Source organism: Amblyomma mixtum, chromosome 5, assembly GCF_055824585.1.
Source record: "Amblyomma mixtum isolate Tamu chromosome 5, ASM5582458v1, whole genome shotgun sequence".
Lineage (NCBI taxonomy): Eukaryota > Metazoa > Arthropoda > Arachnida > Ixodida > Ixodidae > Amblyomma > Amblyomma mixtum.
In genome coordinates this window covers 114,625,255-114,641,493 of record NC_143016.1, presented here as the reverse complement: position 1 = coordinate 114,641,493, position 16,239 = coordinate 114,625,255, and the positions used below count along the sequence as shown (strand labels likewise).

The following is a 16,239-nucleotide window of genomic DNA, read 5'->3' as shown; positions in this document are numbered from 1 at the left end:
CCTTCTGTAGCAAGGCAGCAGGGGCTAGGCAGGAAATGAAAAGAAACTTGTCCACTTTCGGGTCTGAAAAAAATTTGCAGGTGTCGAGCGATCCTCCGCGGCCTTTATCCCCGAGAGACGCCTCGCAGCCTTTCCTTTCCTGGTAAGAGCCTTCTTGGTACAGCGCCAGTTTTGTCCACGAGACGGGAAACACCTGCGCTGATGACGTAAGCTGAGAGAGGTCGCCGGGTGCACCCATCAGTATAAATTACGGGCCAGCAGCGTAGCAACCGCATTGCGACCCGTCGTCCCGTCACAAGGATCCTCGATCATCAGCAGTAAGTATTGCTTTTTCCATATACTCGCGGCATAACTGGGGATTCCCTAAAAGTAATTTTTTTTTCTTTTTGATTCAGATGTTTCAAAACCAACCTGCGAAAATTTACGAGCATCAGCTCATTGGGGACAGCATGCTCCTGCGGTTGGCGGAGCGTGCTTCTGGACTTCCGCGAAGCCAGATCGGTAAGTTTGGCCGTAGAAGCAAATATGGTTCATTTTCTGAAACTGCAGTGCCTAACTGCTCGTAAATTTCGCCGCGCAGAAAGTCCTACCCTAATGCCGGGAGGGACTGCGGCAACTCTGCTCGGGAGACTACGCAGGGTGGCTCACGTGGAGCCCATGGTCGCCGTCCTGGTTGGCACCAACGACCTTACCAGGGTACGCTTGTTTACGGCATCGGCATTATGCGTGCAAACTTATTTCCCTGTTTTTTTTTCTTGTAGGCGCGTACCATGGTCGACGCAAGGCAGCTCGTGGCCACCCTGCGGGAGATTGTGGAGTGGCTGCGCGGGCGCTGTGCCGTGGTTGTTTTGCTCACGCTACCACCCGTCGCCCGTGCAGCCCACAACAGCACCCACTGGCGCATTTTGAAAGTAGTCAACACGTGGATTACTCAACAGAACCACGGTAAGTTATTTCGTAACGTAGTCTATAAAATATAATGATTGCTTTCATTTCTACGCAGACAATGTGGTGCCAGTGCAGATAGACCGCCTGTTCATACTGCGGAAAAATCGCGTGAAATACTGTTTTTATGAAAGGTAAGTAAATATGTCAACATTTTCCGCTCAAAATAACGACTGTTATTTCTTTTAGGGGGATAGGAGTGGCCAGGCGGCAGGATTGCGTCCACTGGAGCGCGTCGGGCATGGACGCAGTCCTGGAGCTTCTGGCGGAAGTGATCGCCTAACGCGAACTGCACAGAATGGCCTTCTCCCAAAGGACGGTAGGCAGCAAGTAGTGAGCTACTTCGAAGACGACGACCTATGGCTTCTTCATGGTGGTAAAAAAGACGGATTTGTGGTGATGACCACCCAAACCTACAACAAAGGGCCGCCTTTTTGTTTTAGGTTGTTGCTGTCATCTCCACGAATCGTCTTGTTTATCACCATAAAAAAGTCATAGGTCGTCGTCTTCGAAGTAGGTTACAACTACTCCCTGCCTACCGTCCTTTTGGGAGAAAGCCAGTCTATGACAGCCCCAAACTATAAAACAAAAAGGAGCTAGTGCGCTCCATATCCTTACACAGGCCTATCGTTGTAGTGTTCACTCTGCAGGCTTGTCTGCTCACCTGAACGAAGTTTTTCTGTAGCGCGGATTCGTTGTGATGACAGCCCCAACCTCCAAAAAAAAGGGGTCCCTATAGGCCTCCTATAGGGAGGCCTTTTTGTTGGCGGTTGCGGCTGTCATCACAACGAATCCGCGCTATAGAAAAACTTCGTTCAGGTGAGCTGACAAGCCTGCACAGTGAACACCATAACGATAGGCCTGTGTAAGGATATGGAGCCCGAGCAAGTGCAAGAAGGGTCATTTAGAGGTAACGCATATGCCCGATGTGCTTTTCAGATGTATTGTTACCGAGAGCAATTCATGTCAACCGCAAATTAGCCGTGTTCTTCCCTTCGCTACCAAGGATGTGACAGATGTGACACCTTTTTTGAGAAAGCAGACGGACGTTGGGTTTTTATTTTCAATTGATGTTGAAGGTTTATTATAGTCTGTGCCACGCGCAGAACTGCCTGAGGCAGTATGCGCGAGTGTACTGATTTCAATGGGGATACATCGTTTCAAATTTTAGCAGGTATTAGTGTGCAAAGATTCTTGTTGTGCTTAGCTCCACTGTTGTTTCTTTTGGAACAAACACGTTTGTTCCTGGTGTTGCACCGGTGCTATGCAATATATTTTTATCTTATCAGCAGAAGGTGCCTTAGCACCTTCTGCTGACGACGGCTCTGTCCTGCGAATATGTAGAGTGTTGACGAGGTAACCGCACCTTGACGCATGCTAGCACTTTATAAGGAATCTTATCCCTGCTTAGACAACTAGGGAAAAGACTTGCTTTTACACAGCCTGAAAAATATTGCGGCCAGGTATGGCGTGCCTGTTGTTTTCTCGGCCACGAGACAGCTCAGCGGTTTGTGCACACGTAATGGGCGAAGAAAAAAGCACCAGTGCGAAAAGAGGCATGGTGAATGCTTTGCAGATTGTGCAGTTGGTGTGGTATATGAAATTCGCAGCATGAGAGCACTCAAAATCGCTAGAAAAGGGAACTGGATCTAATTTATCTCTTTGGGGCTTTTCTCATTGCAAAGAAAGGAGCCGCATGTTGTAGTGATTGTTCTGCTGCATTATATGTTTTTTTTCATAATCACCAGGCCTTGATAGCAAATGACTTCTAATAAAGAAGTCCTTTCTGCATGTTGTGGATTTACTGCTATGCGCTGAACGCGTTCTGTCGCTTTTGTTGTTTCTTGTTCTTTTTGACGATTTATTGTATATCACTGTATTTTGCAATGATTTTCTGACGCTGCTTCTGCAAAGATACTTTTGTACAATAAGCAGGAAACCGGAACTTGGAGATAGACGGTCAGATTGAAGATGGTGAAGTCGTTGCAAACTGTGATTCCACGAAGGAGGGTTGATGTGATAGCAGTTGTGCGCGGATCGTGTGACTGAGTGCCCTGCATATATTTGAGCCCCAGACTTGCGAATAAACAATTGGTAGTCCAGCCACTTTATTGTCTGTTTCTCTTTTCCGATTTTTATATTTTTGGATGGTTATTTATTTCTCATAATAAAGAGTTTTAGTTGTTGCAGTTTTTGTGTTACGCAGGAGTGCTGAAGCGGGCACAGCTCTCATCATGAGAAATTAGTTGCTAAGTTGAGCTTTGCGTTTCGAGTAGACATGTAGTATGCAGTCTTCCTCGACTAGCCTGGCTTCCAGGACTATTGAGGATTTGAGGGCTCTAGGAGGCTCGTTTGTGGCGACCCTGTATCCCGGTAGCCGATCATCGTGCACATCGTACAAAAAATGAGGGTGCCAACAGGGGTGCCCTAACAGTGCTCATTTCTTCAGAAGGCATCAACTGGAGGGTACTGACAAACTATGCCCCTCGTGTGCCTCTGGAGTGGATGTCATTGTCAAATTTTCTGGGCAAGTGGCTTATCACGCTTTTGTCACGTGAATAACCTTTATAACAACTATACAGTCAGGTGTGGCTGAAGAAGCAGGTTCGACATCCGTGCGCGTGGTTGGTAGATGATATCTTTTCAAAATGTTGATATGATCTGTTTAGACTTATGCCTTCGCTCCACTGTTGTTTTTTTTTTTTTGGAACAGACATGTTTCTTCAGAAAAATAGTTGCCGCTACGGATATCGAGTATGCTGCTGTGCCGGCCCGAGATGGCTCGCACTTGACATTAGAGACTCCGGCGTACCGCGTGTCGCTGCCAAGGCGCAGGGGTTAGCGCATCAGGTGACTGCAACACTTCGCGAAAAAGTAAAAAAAGAAAACCGTACTGCCAGTTGGCGTATTTTTTTCTCGCTTCCTGGGTATTTTTTCGCGCAGTTTTTTGAACACGATCGACGAAATAAGTGTTACTGCAAAATTTGCAGTTGGACCCTTGAGGCCTCTTACTCAAGCGCTTTTTTGAACGTACTATCACGATCAAAAGAAATGCCGTCAGAGTGCAGGTCGAGCTGAGTATTCGAAAGAGCAACTTTTGAGAAGGAAAACCGAGACTCCTCTACTCTCTTCCTCGATTTTTTTTTTTTTCCATTCCCTCAAAATGCGGACTGAACTCGACTTCTGTCGGGCTCATGTATCCACGGGACGAATGCCCTGTGTTGGCTAACGCTCTGACAACCGGTGCCGTTGCGCAGTTTCCGCAGCTATTCTAAAAAAAAAATTTTTTTTTTTCAGCGAGAGAGCTACCGGGCGCTCCGTGTTAGAAGGAGCACAGGGAACGCTGTGAGTAGCGAGACGGGAGGCGGCCAGGCCGCCATATATTTCGCATCGGCTCCTGTACAATGCAGACCACTGGGAGGCCAGGTGTGCGAATTTCCGCTACCTATCGCCGAAATTCACTAATTGTGCAAGAATCGATTCGCCCCAAACCTCAGCGTGAGCACAAAATGTTTTCTTATGCTAGAGCATACGAAACAGAGCAGCAGAAGCGATTTCAGTAGAAAAGTGACGTGAAAGCAAAAGTCCACTTATTTTGCGGACATCAGCTAGAGGACTACCACGGTGCGTATAGCTCTGACTTCCCGCATTCCCCGGAATGGAGAAAAAATGAGCCTTTTACTATACAAATTTACTACACAAACAGTGCCAGTACAAAAAGATGGGAGGGGGGGGGGGGGGGGGTAGTGCAATATCCACATTCGATCGCTTATTTTCTAGACAGATGCTGCCGCACGCTCACATCCGTGTTCACAAGACAGCAGGGAATTAGAACTGTTGGAATTAACACAATTTCGTGCTGGTCACTAACGATATCACAAAAGCAGGAACGTTGCCTCGTGTGGCAACAAAATGCAGTTCCAATGAATGGATGGAAATGCTATGCTAAGGCCACAGTAGGGAGAAACCCGACGCGATTGTAATGAGTACTTATTAGCTCTTGCCAGCTATGTCCCGCAGTCTCCAGTCGAAGTTTCGCAGCCAGTGTTTCCTTTTCGTTTTTCGAACCTTGGTGGTGGTAGTAGTTTATTTGACAATAAGAAGTGAACGAAAAGAATGTTGCCGGCTGCGGCCCTAAGCGCTTTCGGGATTTTTGTTATCATACACGGATGCGCGGGCGGAAAAAAAGAAAATCAGCATTACTTGCAACGTATCTCAACGTCACAGACTACCTCTCCGCAGCTACTGACCCAACGACTTGAACGCAACATGTTTGTACCATTCTGATATGCCTTATTCTGCCCATTTTCTCTTATTTACTGTTACCATATCAGCTGTCTCTTAGAATTCTACATAGCACTGGCAGTGTGTGAGTAAACAATAAAAACACTCGCCATGCTTCGAAATCTCAGGTTGATGTTTCACTGCTGGTGTTTTTCCTGGAATTGCGAAATAAACGTTTGTATGGTGAACGGGAATCAATAGCACACAAGCTACGCGCCACGCGCCTTTGACCGCAGAAAAGGCTGTGACAACACACATGGCAACAACCCTTTGAAACCAAGAGGTCATCTACTATTCCGCTGCATCCATTTCGACATCATCCATAGTTTTACGAAGGCCATAGCCCATAGATGTCTTGTGGCCCTTTGTTATGGATGCCAGTGGAACCTACGAAGCTTTATTTTGTAATATTGCTTGCCGTGGCTGCCGCTGCTAGTCATCAAAATATTTGTCAGGGTCGTGAGAAAAGAATAACTATAAAACAACGTGTACAACTCTGGAAAAAATGGAAACAAAATATAATTTCTGTAAATGTCACAGATATAGAGACTTCGTGTTCAGGAAAGTAAAAACAGCGCTAAATTCTACACAAAACACACAGAAAGACGGACAGGACGGGCGCTGACTAAACTGAACACAATGTCACATCAACTAGCCCCGCAAAAGGTCACATTCGAAATAGTGCCTCCTAAAAAAGAATCGCCAGACACCATGGCAGGGCCGCCAAGGGGTGGGTAGGGACGAAAGAAGCAGTACCCGTGTGCCAAACACGTTCGAGCGCGGTCGTCATTGTCATGGCGTTTATCCCCCTCCGTGACTAACCGCCTCCTTCTGCCACAACGCGAGGGAGAGGAGGTCAAGGTAACGCAGAGAGGAGGACCAGACCGTCTCGAAGGAGCGCTTTTTCGCTTCCACGGACAAGTGGAGCCGCCCTGGTGGTTGAACTAACGTCTTGTCCAAGATGGCCGCCGTGGTACCCCCGCCTTAAAGCGACTCAGGCTATGAGGGATGCCGTAGTGAAAGGCTGTGGAAATTTCTACCACCTGGGGTACCTGCTCTGACATCGCACAGTACACCGGCCTCTAGCGTTTCGCCTCCATCGAAATGCGATCGTCGCGGCTGAGTTCGAACCCGTGTGTTTCGGGTCAGCAACGAAACGCCATAAGCACTAAGTCACTGATGGGACCTGCGGATATATTGATTGTTACAGCGAAATCCCAAATTTAGATGCAGCTCTTGCCCTTTCCAGTAACTACCACAGGTCCCGGCACCGGAGGAACGTGAGCAGGTTACTTGAGATTAAGTAGGTGGCAATGTGCAGTCGTCCAAGCACTTCCCTGCCCGTTCGATCCGCGAGCTCTGTTCTGTTATTGATAAAAGAATCGCCGTTTCATGGCGGGCTAGATACAGCTTTTAAAACCATTAAGAGTTCAATGTTCCATGGAAATTTGCATGCACGATAAGATCATGTTTTGCAACCTAGGCCACTTGTAAATGACCAAATGGTATACTACGCGGTGCGCCGTTCGAGTGTTCTAGAGAGGCGTGTGGACGACTGTACACCCTTCTAAACAAGCCCATCAATAACTGCAGGCCTTCTTAAACATTACACAGAAAAAAAAACTTTGTTAGTTACTACTGATTTGTACAGGTGGCTTAAGATAATGCTGTCCAAATGGTACTGCCGTTGAAGCTGTTTCAGTCTGTTGTTCGCTTCGGGGGATCAGCTCTCATACCGTGGCAGCGATTGGTACTGTTTCTGGCGTCAGGAAGCCAAAAGCGGTTTATATTATATTCCAGAATGTTTTCTGTTCCACCTAATCGCAAGTGGTTTGGAAACCTCCTCAGTGCCTCATCTTTTACTTTCCCTTCCTGTGTAGGCATAGTCTATAGTCCGGCGACAGATTTACGTGTGTAACCTGTCTTAATGCGCTTGTAGAAGTGCCTCGAACAATGTCAGGTTAGGTTTTTGGCCGTTCGTGTCCAAGGAAAAAAGCACTGAAGTGCCCGGTCCACGTTTCTCTTAGTCGCTTTTGGAATATCGCAGCGGTCCTTATGTATTATTCGGGCAAAAACTGCCAAATAAAGATCGAATTAGAATAAATCAACGAACCTCAACTTATTACTTGTGCAATAGGGATTCACGCAGCTGAAGGACAAGAGCTTCTACCTTAAATACATCAAGCCCAAGCTGCCGGACCCCTACTTGATGGACATCTCGACCGATGCGGACCTGGTGGCAGCTCAGCTGTCGTTCGCCAAGGAGCACTTCCGTTTTTTCGTCTTCGGCGTGCTGTTCGGACTTGAGATGGTCAATGAAACAAGGTACAGTATGTCTCTTAACCAAGCGTTTGCGGGCGTAGGGTGCAGCCCTTCCGTCGAGAAAATAACGAAGCCAAAAAAAGATTCAGACTCCTATAAAAAGATTAGTAATTCTAGACTGCTTTCAGTATGGGCAAACCCGGTGAACTCCCAGAGCAGGGAACGTTTTACGCTACTGAGGCGCAGTCCATGTCATCTCCTTTCTTGGTGTCTGGGTAGTCGTTTCGCCATTCTTCTTTCGACTTCGTGGGCTACCGAACGCGAAGTCAAGATTTGAAATATGTGTCTTCGATGCCTGTTCAAGGTCGTGAGGTGCACAATATGAGCGGGAGTACTCCGCTACGGTGTTCTTCATAGCCTCACGCTCCCTGACATTAGAGAATACTTACGAGCCCGTGGAGGCTCCTTTGTCTGAGGATGGGCAGACTTTTTAGTAAACATGGCAATGGTTGATGGTGCCAAAAACCAATGAACAGAGCAGCAACAGCCATGTACTACTACTGCACTTTTGTAAGCAGGATATGCTAGAAACGGGAGAAATGCCTAGATAGTACTGGTTGGTGCCTAACCAGAAGGAGACAAGCGCTAAGCCACTGTACAGGCATCGCGTTACTAACAGCGCTCTTGGGGAGGCTGGCTCTAAGGATCTCAATGCGCGACCACAAGGGCACCGCGCAACACAGCATGGAAGTGTCTTAACTTATTTGTTGACAGTGAATTTTTAGCACGAAAAGCCACACAAAGTGCATGTAGTGAAGAGGGTTCTAACAGTCTTCTTGCACACTCAAAACATCACTGTTTATTCATTACTCCGTAGCACCGACGGCAAGTATGCGCCTTTTAGTCACACTCGCAGTTTGCGAGAAGTGCCTCGTTTATGCTGTTTCGTGCCTCGTCTTAAGTGGACATTTAGGGAAGGAGAGGGGGGGGGCTTTAAAGAAAGAAACTAGTGGAATCGACATGCTGATTCATCAAAGATCGTATTGACAGTAAAATTAGCTTGTGAAGGGCATGTATGGCTGTCGGGCCTAGTGACAGCAAAAAACTCGAGAAATACGAGCAGCAGATTTAGGTATTTGCAAACATTACAGGTCGTATTTGCAAACATTACAAGCAATGTCAAACTGATGTCTTATGAAGCAGTTTAGAGTTAACTGAGTCATATTAATGACGACGGCGAAGATCTATATAGAGAGGCAGCCAGAAGCCAGCAATTAATCCCCGGGACCAGCACAGCCTAGTTATTATGAATACAGAATCTAAATTCTAACAAAAACCTAAATACGAATCCTAAATCATTCTACTCGAATGGGCATTGCCTGCCAGTGGCGGATAACAACTAACGTTTTGCCAGTAAGTGCGCAACAAAGCAGAATTCGGCAATAGACAGCATTAAATTTATATGTGCGGCTTGCAATGCGAACGCAAGATAAGAGATGGTCCTTTAAGGCAACATTGTAGCTTCCTCGAGGACAACATAACAGAGGGCGCAAGGCTGTAGTATGGTCAGGAGAGATCAGGAAGTCTGCGAGGGCACATTGACCGTGGCTGGCTCAGGAGAGGGTGAATTCGAAAATAGAGTGAGGCCTTTATCCTGCAAGGGGACAATGAAACGTAGTCCGAGAGAGAGAGAGGCCTTAGACTGGGTTAACTACACAAGAAAGAAGTCGACTATGGTCCACGATATAAAGAAAAAAATGAAATCGGAAAGGAAGTATTCTGCAGAACTCGGCACCACCCTGTTTCGGGCGGGAAGTACCTTTCCGTCCGTCCATGCGTCTGTCCGCCGTTCAGTCATCCATCCATTGACCGGTACATACAACCACAATTCATACATTGTAAAAAATCAAACCCTGGGAGACAACTATCTCCGCCTCAATACGATGGCTGCTGATAAATTATCTTGTGGGGCTGTGCCTGTGAAAAAACTGCACCTCGTCTGCCGTTGGTACAAATGTACTTTAAGAGGGTTAACTGCGGAGCTAGTTGGTTTTCAGACATAATAAATGATTTTTAGCCCAATGGGTACACGACACAAGAAAGACAACACGGGCGCTTACTGCAACTGTTTAATCAAGAGACACCAACGAAATATATAGCCCTCCCAGCGTATGCGCACGCGTACAAGGCCCAGAAGCCTTTCATATCAAAAATGCGTGTCTGAGCTGTGTTAGTGACACTTCTGTTTTTCTATATCAAGCTCAGCAAAAATTTTTGTCGCGCCTTCTGTGGTAAGATTAATGCATGGTGTGTCTGGGTGTCTTGTACGCGTGTGCATACGCTGGGAGGGCTATATATTTCGTATGCTGTCTCTTGATTAAGCATTTGGACTAAGCGCCCGTGTTGTCGTCTTTCTTGTGTTGTGTCTTCGTTGCGCTAAAGATCATTTATTAGTTCTGGTACAAATGCTTTCGAAAGGAGTCAGTGGGCATGCGCTCATTCGCAGCGGCACGCTCTGGTACAACGGGGAGATCCGACACGGGGCGGCCCTCCTGATGACGTTGTACAACGAGGCCCGCCTGCAGTGCGTCACCGGGCTGGACGAGGCCGTGTTCCGCTTCGAAGTGAAGGAGCTGGACTACGGCGCCCAGGCCCCCGAGGACGAGAATACCGTCAAGCAGAGCGTGTACCGGGAGGTGATGCCCAAGGTTCTGCGCTCCATCTTCCTGCCCATGGTGTCCAGCCTGATGTGCAGCAACTTCGTGCTCTTTCCGATCACCGAGCGAGCGCTGCAGGTGTGCCTACCCGCAAGGCAATCTTGGGACACCGGCTGTATTCACGCAGACAGGCTTTCCGCCCTTGGTGTCTGTCTGACAAGTTCGCCGAGCTTGTCTGCTCAGTTTACACAAATGGCGAAGCCTTGAGGGAGTGAAACTTCTAGCCCCAGTCAGAGTTGTAGTACCCACAACAACACAGAAAAATTTCATTGGAGTGAGGCACGAAAACTCTCCTGCAATTATGCATGTGTGCATGTTAGAAACATACCAGGCGGATCACATATCTGCCACTGCCCAGTTTAAGCCCCGTTATGTAATTTTTTCTTTCTAGTTTCAGCCAACTTTTTCTGATGGAGCATAACTCAGAGAGCGTGTCAGAAGTATTGACTTTCAAGCCAGGACGTCAAAAATGAGGCGCGTCGTCGTCAGGCATGCCTACTTTTACCGACTAGCGGCCCAGTGCCGTTGGTAGGAGCTTATACTTTTCGAATGGCACACTGCATATTTTCCTGCACCAACAATGTTTCCAGTGCGCAATAACCTGCATAAGCCTTTATCTCGTTCAGAAACGTGTCCGCGAGCATGTCTCTTCAAGAAGAGGTGGCAAAATTAGTCAGACAACCGCGCAAGGGCAGCATAGCGAGTTTGCTCCTGATGTGCCGCGCATTAGCTGCACAGTTTCCATTTTAAACGGAATCGCGACTGTTGTATACGCTTCAGTGTAACACTGAGTGGCATGAGTAATCACACATGAGGCGAATGCGTAGTGTAAAGGGAATCTCGCAAACTCTTCCTTCGATGACACGAGTAACATGAAAAGTTTTCCTTCAGTTTTGTTCGGAAATTTGGGAGGGGCAGAGCATTAATGCAAGTGTAATATTTTGGTCCTGTATGTATACATCGTCATTATATGTACTATTCTGGTGGCATTTTGAAGTTTGAGTTTGATTATGTACAAACCTATTATGTTTCTCTATAGTTCCCATAATTATGTACCTGTTTCCTTCTTGTCAATAACGTTATTAAATTTCAGAAACGCCGATTCCCAAGAAAACGATTTGACTCTTTATTCTTACGATCATTCTCCGCAACTATAAAACCGGCGAGCGACCAACACAAATGCCTTTTCGCAAATTATAATATATTACCGCCTTTCAATGGCTTTTTTCCGGCATTTCAACTTATAATTAACTCTTTTACTAGACTAACCTTTCCAGGCAGCAGGTAAATACTTTGTAGTTAAAAAATGACTTCTCTGTAGCGACAGTTGCGGGGCTTGTTGAGGTGTTGCTTCCTGGTTTAAACCGCCTGAGCAAGATAGTTCTTAAGGTCATATGAGAGTGTGCCCTTTCAAAAGCATTTTTTTTCATCACCGGTCATATTATGTTCACATGAAATGTTTTCGAGCTTTCTTAGTCTGATTTAGATATAGGTAGCGGTATTATCTCTGTATTCATGTTGAGTCGACTCCACTTCCTGCAGCACCACATACAAGATTCAGGTCACAGGGTAGTGTCGATTCCGCGCCGTGGAAGAGAATCAGGACTGGTGCGATCTTCTCTGCAGGTTAAACACCTCCATGTGGTGGCAGGCGTGGGTCCGATCCTTTACTGGGCCACCAGTTTCCTTTGGGACTTCATGTTTTACATGGGAACCGCCATATTTGTCCTCCCACCAATCGCGTATTTCCAGTCGAAAACGCTGGACTTCAGCCACATACGTAAGTAGACGCGCTGCAATGTCAGCGCACTATCTGCATGACGTGAAAAGCGACAAATACCTCCAACCGAGTATTTGGCACCACACCTTCTTTTCAATAGTTCTCGAATACACCAAAAATTTGGACCGGCCATATATCACCGGTGAACTACAATTCTCGATGTGGCATTTGGGAAGAGAAATTTGAGGGGAGACTGAGGATCCATCTAAGAGTATGAAGCTATAACTTTCATTGGGTAATGCCCATATAACCGCAATCGGTCATTCTCTACTTGAAATTCAGTGTATCGTTGGGGGTGCTTACACTACTGCGCTAGTAGTGGTGCCGCTGTAAAGCGATGCGCTGCAGCCCTGCGATGGCAAGTGCTGCCCCCAGCGGGGCTTCTGAGAACCAGGTTGTTCTTCCCGAGCAACTTCTCGCGACCAACCTTTAACTCAACTGCCACCTGCCGCGGTGGACAAGTAGCACAATACCGTGGGCAGGTTGCCATATGCCCCACAGGCAACTTCTCTGAGTTTTGCATGGATCTGTCGCTCGTGGCAAAGGCGCCGACGACGGACGCCGGCTTTCCTGCGACACGGGATCCTTAACGCGTTCACGTTTAAAAATTCACACTTGGTAGTCTATGCCTGCTAGGCACGCACGATGAGGAGGAAGGAGCATTCTAAAACAGGCATTTCACGTGATAATCGCGAAAAAATTCTAAAGGGAGAGCATTAAAGGCCCCGTTCACCTGAAAATCTGATGTCGACATTGTCGGCATCGGTGTGGGCGTTGTGACCGAAAAATCACGGTGATTGCTCTGGCAGCTGGTACCCAAAGAGCAACTTAGAAGGCAGGCGGGTCATATAGGTCACGTGACATTGTGGCGTCCTCACAACCTGCCCACCGGATAATGAGCCAGCTGCTCACCATCGCATGTGGCAATTAAACCTGGGCCGTAGAAGGCCAACCACTGGCAGCACCTGCCGTCGCAGGGCAGTGGCGCGTCGCTTAAGCACTGCACCACTGTGTCAGGAGTGAGCTGAAGTGTCTCCTCAAATTTTTTTCTTCTTGGTTTCACAGAAAGTAAGCTGCGGCTGAACATATGTGGCATCACATTTCGACGAGTAAGCAAACCGGGGCTTCCAAAGTGGTCCCATTGCGCGTTATTTCAAAACGGACTGTATAGCTAGTACTTAGGTAGAAGAGGAAGTGCTGCAAACTGCGAACGAAATAATTGTACGAAACTTTAGTGACGCCAGGACGCCAGCTAAAACTAATTGGAATACTTCCTTTCCTCTTCGCATGGCGTGCTTTCTAAATAGCTTTTTGTTACTTAACAAACGCTGAAAAATATTTGCGCAGCTAAGTCCCAGGGAAACGACTTGAAATTAATTTCTTGCTGCTAAAATCACTAGAATAACACATGACCTCTGCGAATTTTAGTATGAAATCAGGGTGGTTGGTTAGAAGAAAGATTATGGATTAAGTACTCTCAGGAACTTTCGGCGCTAAGAAAAGCTCTGGTAACGCTACTCAAATTGTGGCCGCCGTTGGGCACTACTCCATGAACTACAGAGAAGAGACGGAAGTTTTTTTAGGCATTCGCATCATGAATGAAAATGCTTCTTCGCGAGTTTTAGCCAATGGAGTGAATGGCTCCATAAGCGAAATTGATCTTGTATTACAGCTTGGCGGCTATATTGCTGGTCCCGGACCAAGGCCGCAGTGGTTGTGCGGCCACCTTAAATATTGAACGTCGATTAGTTTTATGATTTTACCTAACCTTATGCATTCTAGTCAAAATCTGTTCTCCATGTTCAGATGTACGCCCTTTTTGCACAGGTGTTAACATTAAGTCGTTCTTTTTTTTTGCAGAACAAATATTTATAATGAACATTCTACACGGCTTCGCCGCTCTACCGTTCATCTACGTATGCTCCTTCTGTTTTGACAACCCGGGCTTTGGATTCTCCACGCTTGCAATCGCAACATTTATTATTTGTAAGTGTATAGGTCCTGCCTGGAGCGTGTACTGAGAGGTACACTACGCTTAATTGATCCCGTAACGCGCTCGACGCGGACATGCAATTGCAGGACAATCGTGTCGCAAGCCGTGGATGAAATTCTGCTGGAAACAAGTATAATCCTGTTTGATATGAAATAACAGCACACACTTGATTCCTCAGCGTTTTTAAGTAAACTTGCTTTTATAATGTAATAAATTAATTTCACGGCCTACGACCCCACTTTTTTTTCGCGCTTTATGGCGTGAGCTGCCGCGGTGCCATCAACCACCGCATAGAAAAGAGTGCCGCAGTTATAGTCAGGAGAGCCTCGTACATCCGACCGCTATCATTCACATTGGAGTAAAATTCTCACTGCAGAGGCTTGTGGGCAGACCGCCTGTCATCAGTGGTTTCTTGGACGCAAAAAGCTCCAATCTACTACGTGCTTTGGTACTGGGTCATTCTATGTGCAGTTCATGAATGCCGCAGTCCTGTGCTTGCTCGCTACCGGGGTTTGAGTACCAGTTCTGTACCAAAATTTAAGTTGTTTCGTAAGAATTATAAACTAGTTTCTTGCAATTCTTGAGGCCTTTAGGGCTGCCAAAGTATAGACGAGAGCTTATTAGCGTGTAGCGAGAACGTATACCGTGAGGGAGTATTATATAGTACCCCTGTCACACGGTACATACAATGTCATTCATAGCGAATGACATTTACAACGAATGTCATTGCCATCTGGCGTTTCCAGTCTTCACGGGCGTACAAACAGAATGGCATTCGAAATTGATGACGATGTCCATCGACAAGCTGCTATGGTAAAAGAAATTTAAAATTATAACTTTTATAAACATGTTTGCTGTTTATTATTATTAATACAGTAATAAACATCCCAAGCCTATTTAAAAATATATTGCTCCGCCATACGACCGCATTATTTGACAAACAATATGCTTAAAAATCCAAAACAAGACAAGATCAAAGTCACTCGCTATTTTCCCGCTCGTCCAAACCTCTATTGAGTGCAAGCCTTTCGTCCTTGCTGCAGTGCTGTTTCCGCTTTTCACACTGCTCTGTACAAGCTAGCCAATCATCTTCATCACGAAAAACGCTGGTGGAGGCAACATTTTTGGGTCGTTTTTGGATCCCTTTCAGTTTGAAAGCTACGGCGCGCGGATTGTCGCCTTTCCGTTTCCTTCCGCGCGGTGGCGCTCGCCACGCTGTTTGCACGACCAGCGTGGCCCTTCGCGTCTGCGCCATCGTCGCCGCCGCCTGATTTGGAGCAGCCAGCAGATATCAGCATGGAAGATATCAGCTCTCCTGTGCCAGTTGTTGGCAGTGACACATATCTTACAGTATACAAAAGCTTCAAGCAAGGGTGCTTAAAGCATCCCACCAAAAAGATGGTAGAGTTTACCAACATTGTAAACAAAGCAATCTCGATTTCTTTGAAAGCAGGTCCCGTTTTTGGGGACATTTTTTGGGAGGTGCTAGACGAGCTGAAATTGCAAAACCTTGCTCGGCTTGGATGTGCAGAGCATATGGCCACTTTTACATGCCAAGTGCTGCATTTTGTCATAGTGACACGCATGCACTTCTATGCGAGAGACGTGAACCGCCGGCTGGAGAACAGAGAAAAGGTTGTCATTGCAAATAAAAAAGCTCGCCTTCTGTAGCCATTCCCTCCGTGTTTCCGACTTAGTGTGTCTGCATTTAATGCTTGTCTGTGTTCAATGAAATTAACATTCTAAAAACGAAATTCCAGGACGCTGCTCCCGTCTGTGCGATCATTGCAAATAAAACGTTCTTGTATAGTTATTTCCTCCCTGCATCCAGCTAAGTGTGTCTGCATTTATACTTGTGTTCACTGAAATTGGCATTCTAACGAACGTGCAATACGCTGCTCGTATGTGCGGTTCTTCGTTGATAACATAGTGCGGAATTTCGTGACTGATCTAGAAGCGGAACATCGCTAGTTTTAACCTTTCATTAGTGTTTCGTGTATTCTCCCGAAGAAATATTGATAGCTTTACTCCAAGATACGCATATCATCAGCGCTAAACGTCGCAAACGCGATGCGATAAAGCGCAATGCTAACGATTGGTTTTTTTGCGAACTGGCATCAGCCTGCTCTTTATCTCACCCTTGCTAGTAAGGCCAAACAGTTTTTTAGCCATGAGACAGAAGTTTCAACGTGACAGCTCCGAAAGTGCAGCAAATTTGAGTTCGACCTGTTCGCTCCCATGTTATCGCGGATGAGAAC

At 46.6% G+C, this 16,239-nt stretch overlaps 2 protein-coding genes across 2 annotated transcripts in view; both read left to right on the top strand.

Annotated features, from left to right (window-relative positions):
• The window catches only part of LOC149343400 (phospholipid-transporting ATPase ABCA3-like), a 110,074-nt gene that overhangs the window by 77,310 nt on the left and 16,525 nt on the right, over positions 1 to 16,239 (top strand). The window contains exons 16-19 of the mRNA XM_089546956.1: positions 7,367 to 7,554; positions 9,998 to 10,286; positions 11,835 to 11,988; positions 13,849 to 13,974. Of these exons, the coding sequence (XP_089403082.1) occupies positions 7,367 to 7,554; positions 9,998 to 10,286; positions 11,835 to 11,988; positions 13,849 to 13,974 (757 nt within the window). The remainder of the gene's footprint in view (positions 1 to 7,366; positions 7,555 to 9,997; positions 10,287 to 11,834; positions 11,989 to 13,848; positions 13,975 to 16,239) is intronic.
• On the top strand, positions 49 to 1,097 carry LOC149343401 (uncharacterized). The gene is made up of 5 exons (XM_089545902.1): positions 49 to 317; positions 396 to 501; positions 581 to 696; positions 762 to 945; positions 1,004 to 1,097. Exons 2-5 carry the CDS (start codon positions 396 to 398, stop codon positions 1,081 to 1,083), a joined length of 486 nt encoding a protein of 161 aa, XP_089402028.1. The 5' UTR covers positions 49 to 317; the 3' UTR covers positions 1,084 to 1,097.

Excerpts from the sequence above, each read along its gene's own strand:
- LOC149343401 (XM_089545902.1), top strand. The coding sequence starts at position 396 with ATGTTTCAAAACCAACCTGCGAAAATTTACGAGCATCAGCTCATTGGG. Across the intron at positions 502-580 it reads ACTTCCGCGAAGCCAGATCG|AAAGTCCTACCCTAATGCCG; the intron begins GTAAGTTTGGCC and ends TTCGCCGCGCAG. Across the intron at positions 697-761 it reads GCACCAACGACCTTACCAGG|GCGCGTACCATGGTCGACGC; the intron begins GTACGCTTGTTT and ends TTTTTCTTGTAG.